General features: G+C 40.8%; 1 protein-coding gene across 2 annotated transcripts in view; it reads right to left on the reverse strand.

Moving 5' to 3' along the window:
• Positions 1–6,782, reverse strand: part of RNF145 (ring finger protein 145) — a 49,428-nt gene extending 42,646 nt beyond the window's left edge. Inside the window, exons 1-2 of one of the 2 annotated variants that reach the window (XM_036916276.2) lie at positions 6,400–6,782; positions 851–1,054 (exon numbers count right to left, since the gene is read on the reverse strand). In XM_036916276.2, the coding sequence (XP_036772171.2) occupies positions 851–1,034 (184 nt within the window). In that variant the 5' untranslated portion in view covers positions 1,035–1,054; positions 6,400–6,782. Of the gene's footprint in view, positions 1–850; positions 1,055–4,762; positions 4,782–6,399 lie in introns of those variants that run through there. The other variant, XM_057491243.1, reaches the window with a different exon arrangement.
• Between the last annotated feature and the right edge of the window lie 3,069 nt (positions 6,783–9,851).

Raw genomic sequence — 9,851 nt, forward strand, 5'->3', positions numbered from 1 at the left:
AAGAGCTATAAGGGGTTCTCAGGGGTAAGCTTTGGAACCCAGGAAGTCCTTCCACAGAGAAAAAAAAAAATCCCAGAGACAGGACAACCCTTCATAATTTTATAACAGATATACTTGTTGATGGGCAATTCTAATAACAATAACATTAATAAAACTGCTGCAGTGTATTATTCAAACTACAACCTGAGTTATACAATAGTAGTATTAAATGAAAATATATTGTTGCTATCATTAGATATAAACCAAAAATTAGTCTAAAAATTAAGGGTCAGACTTTTATTCTAGATGAACTTTATCTGTTTCCTACATTTATTTCTTTTAACTTCTTTAACCCGTCAACGTTACTTCTACCACTAACTCCAAATCATATCAATTATATTTCAAGGAGTATGGAATAATTTTTTAAAATAATTATATCATTTCCTACATTTCATTTAACTGAAATAAATGCTTTATCTTTAACTGGCATTGTTTTGGAACAATAAAGAATATCTCATTTTAAAAAGCTTACTTTCTGAATTACTATCAAAACCCAAAATGACAAATTAGAACAGGTCAAATTTCTAGAAAGGTATTTCTCATTATTACATTTTATCACAGTAAAAACTAAAACTTCTAGTTTTGGCCAGTAAATAAATCCAACACTGTTTGTTTTCCTCTAGCCCTAATAATTCATATGCAGTGGAAAAACAAATAAGACTATAAAGAAGATTTATAAACCCTCATCAATAACTATGACTACCATCTCAAAGTAACTGGACCACATTTTAACCCAAATTCAAAAATATAAAGAGACATAAAAAACCAGGATGCTTACTAAAAGATTAAAAAGGGTGATACACATACTTACCTACATAATGCATATTAAGAGCCAAATACTTATATTGGAAAAGAGGGTTGTTACTGAGGCTACTTCTTTGGATCTGCTGGAAGAAGTTGCTGACATCCCATCTGTACAGGACATCCAACAGCATGATGCTTGGCACCCTCAGGGCCACATTTAACACTGCCTCCAGTTTCTCCTTTGCAGCCATGTTTTGTTCTTGGAGAAGACCTAAAATTTAAGAAACAGTGATACATAAAAATTAGTTATCTCAAATAACATTTAGACATCATTTTATGAATCTAATGGATTGTCACATACTATACAAAAACTATGTCACAGTGTATAAAGCTCCTTAGCCACATCTACTGTTTCTAGGTATTCATGAAATAAACTGTGTACTGTGTTTTCACATTGACTTTTTCAGGTCTGACCAATCTCAAGATTCTGATTAAATGTTCAGGCTGCAAAATTTATTTTTAAAAAGCTCTTAACTCCAAATCTAGGCACTTAGCAACTAAACACCTTATAAAAATACTGTAGCTTTTGTTCAGTTAACTTGAAAAGAAAAATGCACTCTCATAAAATTATCTGAGATTTATGTAGCTCTTAAAAGAGGACAAAATTTTAAATAGTTATTAGTTTGAAGCATCTCATAGGCTATCCTTTTCCCTATTACTTACAATCAAAATTGAATTACTGAATTTTCATATTATATACAACCCAGAGAACTCATGATACAGATAAAGAAGATATTATTTGCAAAACTGTTTCCCTGCATCATTGAAGTAGAACTCTCAGTCTGAAATTCCCATAATCTGCCTTCAAAGTAGGAAAATAATACTCATCAAATTCTTACCGATACACAAATTGGCACACAGAAATCAGGAGCTCTAAGTCTGTAGTCCCTGTCTTTGCTTGCTGTTGATGAGTAGTAGTAGTAGCAGAATGAGAAGGAAAAAAAAAGGAAGGAAGAGAATAAAGGATCTCCTAGACAAACTACTATTTAAAAGGTCAATTCAGTACAATATTGCTTTATTAACCAATAATTTACAGATAGAGCTGCAAATTAACCCAAGAAATGTAAGAGAATAAGGTAAACATAAGTAGGTAAAGGACAATTTTAAGAGCAAAGATAATTCTGGAAATGTTGGCTCTGACAATATCCTTGTAAGAATTCTGCTGAGAAGGCTAAACACATATCTAGCTTCAGCAGTAATTTCAGACATTACAGAACAAATGAAAACATTTACTTCTTAAGAAAATTATAGTGGCAGATTGCTATGTTATGATTAAATATTTGTCAGTATTTCCATTTTACCCCCTAATTTTCATAACTTTCCAGCACAGTTTTAAAAAAAAAAGGCAGCTCAACTTGGCATTGTTAATAAAGTTTTTCTATCACTGAAAAACTGACTTTACTGACAGATGACTGATCATGTATCATTCCCATTACCCAAATGCTATATATATCCTATCAATATAAAATAAACATTTAAAAATACTGTAATTCTGGTTACTTTAAATGAACAAGACCACTTTAATCACTTTCCTACATAAGAAAAAATAATGAGAGAACCAAAACCAAACAGCTGTGTCCTAAGGGGTAAAAAAGCATTGAAAAATAAAATCTCTAATCAACATTTATTCCAATTACACCACTCAAGTATAATTTCTCAAAGATCATGATATCATTAAGGATTAAAAAACAAACCCTAGGAAGAAATCCACCAAAATATTCACACTGACATCCATTCAACAGTGGGGCTGGCGTGATTTTTACTTGCTTCTTTCTACCTTTTTCTGCTTGCCAAACATTTTAGAATGTCCATGAATTAGTGGGAGGGCAGAGGGACTACACTTAATAAATAAATTTTTGGTAAGAAAATATAATGTGCTTATGCCATCTCGATGACTTAAGGAAATACACAGGAAATAACTACTTACTCTGGTGGTCAAACTGCTAACTCAGAGCATTCTTGGGAGTTTATTTCCAAGTACACAAATCTGGATAGATTTTTCTCACAAAACAACAGTCACGTGTGAAAATCACCATATACTGATATAACAGTATTACTGACACGCTTTATACTGTAAGGCAAAAATAACTATTTTTCCATGTCCTAGAATCAATATACATCATTACTGCTTTTAAAGTTAAAAAAAAAGAGACTGTTACTGAGTGAATAATTGTGGTCCATATTTATTTAAATTGACTGAAGCTGTCCTCTATTTTTTGTTTGTTATTTTTAAACATACCCATTTTCACCATTTATTGGAGCTGTAAAGGGGTAAAGAAAAAAAAATTAAACTGAACAAGCAAACAATCCTGCATTAGAAATCAAGAGCTGAACTACTAGGGGAAAAAATTCTCCCTAATTCTTACAGAGGATCATCTCTATTACAAAAGAAGGCCATTAGCAGAACGGTATATGTTCCCTCTAATTACCACTACTCCCGCCTCACAAATAGAATTAAAAAAAAAAAGCTTGGATCCTTAAAGCTATTAATATAGAAGAATATTCAAGACAGATACCCAAACTCTACTGCATAGTAAACTCAAGACTCAACTGTCTGAGAAGGGCCTTGGATAGAATGAAATACGCCCATTTTAATAACAAATCAATTGCTTACTAAAAGTTTCATTTTTTTCTGTATGCAAGTCATTGATTGGCAAGCTGGCCACATATAGGAACAGGGAGCAAACAAATTTAATACATGGAAGACAAATCTAATTCTACCCACAAGGCCAGTCTAAGGAAAGAGGAAAAAAAAAGATGCCCCTAAATTTGAACCTTTCTAAAGTAGAAGTGCCACATGATGGAGTGATGACAATCACCTTACACCACACTCTAGCACCACACACTAAACCAACACCTAAACAAATATTGAAGTATTTATCCTAGTTGTAGATACCTTAAATCTCACACCTGCAACTCACGATATTTGAAGTACGAAATAAAAACGGAATCTTCTCTCCTGGGATAAAGAAATTATACCTCTACAATGCTGGGTTCAAGCCTAATTTACCTTTTCCTGTATTTATTGCCAGTCAGCTCTATTGAGGACTTTCGAAGTCAGAGACAGCTCAAAAATTCTCTGAAAACCAAAATATCAAATAATTTCATATAATCAAGCAATCTGAAGGCAAAGGATATTTAAGTTTGACACTGCTAAAGCCAAATACATAAGCTACTTCCTACCCTGTTCAGTTACATACGTTTTTACCTTCCATGCACGATTTTAAAACTTCCTCCTTAAATGTGAAAAGAACTGGGAAAGTAATACTCCATCCAATACAATGTCTCAGCAAGTAACAAACTAAATGTGAATCAAATTTAAAGGTGCTCCACACAGTAAAATACCTTAAAATAATTTTTTTCTTTCCAATAATGGAAAAAAGGCTCAACAAATGCTAACCGAAAAACAGGACCACACAATTTCATTAAGTGACTCTTCCAGGCTCAGAATAAGCAATCACTACTTACCAACAAAGTAATGTCCTGTACAAGTATAATGCTACACAGTTCCCCATTCATATTTGTGGGTTAGGAAACACATGGGACCTTTAACTTTCCTGAAAACACTGCATTTTGGGTTTGAATATGAAATCTAACAATTAATCCTGAACAATATGGAAAATCTAAGTTTTTAAAGTCACAGCTCATCTGCTGAAAAATTATGTTAAATTAGAAATGAAAAATGTGATCTTACCAAAAAAAGAACAATATTCACATCTCCTAAACTCCCGTTTAAAAACCCAAAGCAAAAATAAGAATGCTGTATGACCCAATTTAAAATTACTCAGTAAATTCCTGGATAATTTAACGCTGAAAGTTTCTACACCATTTTCCCCCGTCAAAATAAAACACAAAAGCTATCATTCATCATTCATCTCCTCTTTGTCCAACCCAATTAAAAACAAAAATGAAAACGTACCGTCAGCTAAAACCAATCTTAAAAACAACAGATTTTCTGGCTGTCCATATGTTAGGATGTTAAGCCCTGAAAATGTTAGAGGGCAAAGTTAAAGTCTAAAATCCTAAGTAAACAGCCAAAAACTGAGATAACCGAGAGGAGAACGCACTTCTTACATAAGCATTGGCACGTTTTAAATATAGCTGGTGCTCCCCACTCCCACTCGTTGCTAGCTAACTTTGTATGTACCTGATTTCTACATAAACAACTAGCAATTCTGTGGTTTCTCGTCATTTTCAAAGCGGCAAAGACATGGAGCCCACTATCATCAATACAAGGGCCACTTTCAGCTTAAGGAGCCTGACAGAGTAAATTAAAAAATGCTCTCTCTGCCACTAGGCTCTCTCAGCTTGGGTCACGACTGCACCACCGACAGCTCATACTCTGGGCATGATTCAAGATTAAGTATAACTGCACACTCCGTTTTTTAAAAATAAAAAGACACACAGTCCTCTCCTCTCCTTTCAAACTAGTTTCCTGTTTAATGCAGGCTCCGATGAGAAGCCAACCATTAATCTTTGATGCCTCCTCACTGCAAAGCTCCTTACCTCGCTCCCCGCACCTCCTCCCCCAACCCCACGCTTGCTGATCTCAGAAGCTTTTGAACTATAGTAACCCCAACCGAGCTCGCTGCAAAGCAGGCACAGTAGCAGCAGCAGGCAGCGGAGGCCCGTTCGCCGCGGGGACAGGGGATTACGTTCTCAAGAACTCTGCCAGGAGTGAGAACCGTGCCAGGGAGCTCCCCTCCTGTCTAGCCAAGGGTGCTGGCTTCTCCGCCCCAAACACCAAAAAGCTTCCGAGGAAAGACGTGGGCCAAGTTCACCATCTCCGAACAGAAAAGGGGCTCATCCCCGAAGGGGGAACAAGGGTGTCGGGGTTCCCGGGTGGGATAAGCAGAACTAAAGGGGGATGCAGGAGGGGTGGCAAGCAAAAGAAGCGATGGGGACAAAAGGAAGGGATGAGGGGCGCTCTTAATGTAAAAAAGAAAAGGTCTGACAGACCGGTGCAGAGCAAATAGATCCCCATTCGAAGAGTGGCTTAGCAGGCCCTTCTGCAGCCCCAAACAAGCTCAAACCGCATGAAAGGGGGGGAGCCTGAGGTTGGGGCTGCGTAGACTAAAGGGTAAGGCCAATGCGAAGAGGGAGGGAAGCTTGGAGGCAAAGTGAACAAAGACGCAGAAGAGGAAAAGTTGGAAATGAGAACTGGCGAAAAGGAGCAGCTCAGGGAGCGGCTTAGAAAAAGCCCCGAAATGGGGTGCTGGGAAGGCGATGGGGGAACTCCGAGCAAGGGCATCTTAGGAATGCCGGGGGCGGTAGGGATATCTCTGGGAGGGTGGGTAGGAGGCGGCCGAGGACCTAGGCCCGGGTCTGGGGGAAGGGTCTCTGCGCGGGCCCCGGGAAGACGGGCTGAGTGGGAGGGAGCCCCGGGGAGCGAGGAGGACCGCGGGAGGGGCTGGTGACGGCGCGGCCGGGAGGAAAGGAGGGAGGCGAGAGGAGAGCAGCAGCAGCGGGCGACGGGAAGGGGGAGGGGAGGCTGTGGGAGGCGGACAGGGGGCGCGGGGGAGGGAAGCGGCCGGCCGGGACGGACGGTTCGGTCACCTCGGGCTGCGGCCTCACTTCCTGCGGAGCAGCGCCGCCGGCAGGCGGGCTCCGCAACTCCCCGGCTCTCTCGCCCGCCTCCCCGTTCTCCTCGGGCGGCGGCGGCGGCGGCGGGGGCCGGGATGGTGCGGCTCACAGCGGCCGCTTCTCCGCGCCGGGCCTTGGTTGCTGCGTCTTGGCAGGTGGCGGCAGCGGCGGCGGCAGCGGCCCGACCCGTGCGGTCACCATCGTCCGCGGCGGCAGGCGCTCGCAGGCCGAGCCCCTCAGCAGCCGGCGGCAGCCATAGCCTCTCGCGCTCGCTCCTCCCGCCCCCAGCGCTCTGCAGCGGCGGCGGCCGGGCTCCAGCGCTCTGCGCCTGCGTCTGCGCCTGGCGCCGCCAGCGCGACATGCCCCTCCCCTTTCCCCCACACTCCCTATTCAACTGCCCGCTTCGCGCGCGCACGCGCGCGAGCTCCCGCGCTCACTCAGAGTCGCGCCGGCCGGGTGGTTCCCGCGCCGCCTACAGTAAGTGGGCGGTAGGCACGCCCCCCGCCGCCCCACAGCCGGGCTCGAGCTGCTATGGAGACGCGTACCACGCCTACACCTGCACGCTCCCTGTGACACCATCCTGACACACGTGAGCTCTCACACTCCTCAAACACCACGAGCCGCACGCACTCACACCCACACTCACCTGCCGGACCACGTGGAGAATTGGAGGGGCTGATCCTCATCCCGTGCAACCGCAGTAGCATGATGCCAAAAATTTTTAACTCCCCAGCAGACTGGTCTTGATTCAACTCCAAGCGTTAAGGACCACGTCTGCGATGGCTCAACAGTGCCTAGCACAGAACAGGTACTCATTAAATCTGTTGAATAACTGAGTGGATGCCTGAATAAATGAACTGGAACTGTTCACTGAGAATCTTTAAAAATCCTGATCCCTTGATTTAAAGGATTTGTTCAAAGAACTTTACTGTAGTTTAAAACTAAGTGGTATTGTGAGGACTTAATAATATGGGTAACTGTTGAACCACTGTGTTGTGTACTTGAAACCACTACAAGACTATCAACTATACTTTAATAAAAAAAAATTAAATGGTATTTGTTCATCTTGTCTTTTGGTCCAAAGTTCAAAACAGATTAGTGTACACACCCCTTTCCCAAGGTCGAGGAAACCCATTTATTTTGTCCCAGTCAGTTGCACGGACCAGCATTCCTACCTTAATTTAAAAGTCAACACACTTTCAAGGCAGGAACTGTTGCCCACTTCCCCACAAACAACGCCTGAAGCACTCTGTGTGCACAGACGACTCCAGAATGTTGCTAGTATTCTGAGCTTTGGCAGGACTCCTTACTGTTTCTACTGCCCCTCCTCACCACCACCCTCCACAAATCCCTTCACCCCGCACTGCCCCACTCCACAAAGGAAAAACCTTACAGTGTTTCTTGCTTTGTCTTTGGTTAGTGGAGAGCCAGTTGCTCCTAGAAACCATTCTGGTCTTTGATGTTGGCAGTATCTTTATACACAGAAGATACACACACAGTAGGGTAAAATGTTGCAACTATAAGGGATCATCCTGTAATTGCTAAGCCTCAATTTATGCATATTACAAGAGAAATTAACATACTTCCATCTAGATTACTAAATTCAGGGCCTTCCCTTGGAAATTAAAGTCTCTGTCTTCTGTACTTTCAATGGTAAACCCCAAATTCTGAACAACCTTTGTATCCTGCTAAAACTGTAAAAAGCAAACTGCATTAAGAAAATATAATTCCTGGAAGCATCCATCAATCAAATTCAGAGTAACTTCCCTTCTACTAGTTTGATAACCCTGTTGAAATCAAGTTTTAAAAATTTCTGGGAATTGTGTTCAAACTCTCCATAGCCGCCTTTCATCCTGGTGCCTTACACTACTTCAGAATAATCAAGCCTGCTGCATTCCTGAGAGGCAGTTTTATGAATCTCTTTATATAGCATGGTAAGTAAGAAATTATAGAGACCACATGACTAAACACTAGAATAAATAACTGCCTTCGATAGCAAGGCCTTATCCCTTGCTTTCCTCCATTTTAACAACTTTACTACTAACTCAGTCAAGAAAACGTAAGGCCAGCATCAGATTACAAGAAGTCAAAAAATATATAACCCTAAATTCTAGTTGGATTTATTTATTTTTCCAGGTGAATTGCAGAATCTTGAAAATACTCCTTTAAGTGTTCTTACCAGATTTGTGTGGTTTGTTTAAATGGAGGAGCGGGCTTCTAGGCCCAGGGCTTCATTAGACTCTGTGAAGGAGTAAAGAGAAATGGCAAGCCCGTGAGAGGATGGCATTCCTATAATTGATGATGTTGCATCCTTTGATCCCAGGGTTATTTCGTTCAGCTTTCCTGCCTTCAAAGAAAATTCTTTTGAATGAGAAAAAAGGGAAATTAAGCAAACTGAAAGAGTCACCGATTGAAACCAAGACCATGTTTTCTGCCATCATCTGAGACTGGAGGCTCTTTTGGAAGGCTTTGAGCCACCATTCCTTTTTAAAAAGGGGGATAAAATGTCTTCAAAACCCTATAAACCTCACTGTAAGTAAAAGCAGGAAAAAATCACGTCTTTTTCACCTTTGAATTTTATAGCCACTGCGTGTAAATGCTGGAGTTCAAAACAAGTAAAGAAAATTACCCTGATAATGAAAGCGTTACTGCTATTATGTTGCTGCTAATCCAGTTTTGGGAAAGCTCCACATTGCCAGACTCAGGTAAGCAAATCAAACTTAAAAAAAAAAAGGTACAGGAAGATTGCTCAAATGCAAAGCAAGCACAGTGTAGAGTAAAAGCCTTCTAGAAGCACCCAAACCCACCCAAATCAGAAAATGTCAGAAGCAAAATCATAAGTAGCTGGAACAAAGCTTAAGGAAATGCCTAAATGCCCCGCTTGGTCATAAAAGGAATTAGCTTCAGGTGCCAGAAGGAAAGAACTGGAATGTTTATGACTGCAGAATGACAGGCCATTCAGGATTCTAAAGGTTATCTTCCTGTTCAGTAAATGTATCCAACATTGGGGAATTCAGCATAAAGTTTGGAGAGTGCATATTTGTTTCAGTTCTAATCATTCTAAAAGTCTAGTCTCTGAATTCCTTAAAGAATTAACTATTGCTTATAATCACATCAAAATAGTATTTTGTTGCAGATCTGCAGATAATTGATGGCCGGTTCATTATGCACTGTCTTCTAGATGTAGAAATAAAATATGATACAACAGATTTTACATAATGAGACCAAAATCCAAAGAACCTGGATAGCCAACATTGGAAATATGGGTGAATGGAGAATTTTCATGTATTCATTTATTCACTCACATTATTGGTTCCTAATATTTTCTGGGCACTTTGAGGTTTTCTCTACCGAGTTCAAAAATAGTTAACTTTCTTGAATAGAGGGGTCTAAATGATATATAAAACCTCATTCAATCTGGCTAC

The sequence above is a fragment of the Manis pentadactyla genome, chromosome 2 (assembly GCF_030020395.1).
Source record: "Manis pentadactyla isolate mManPen7 chromosome 2, mManPen7.hap1, whole genome shotgun sequence".
Classification (NCBI taxonomy): Eukaryota; Metazoa; Chordata; class Mammalia; order Pholidota; family Manidae; genus Manis; species Manis pentadactyla.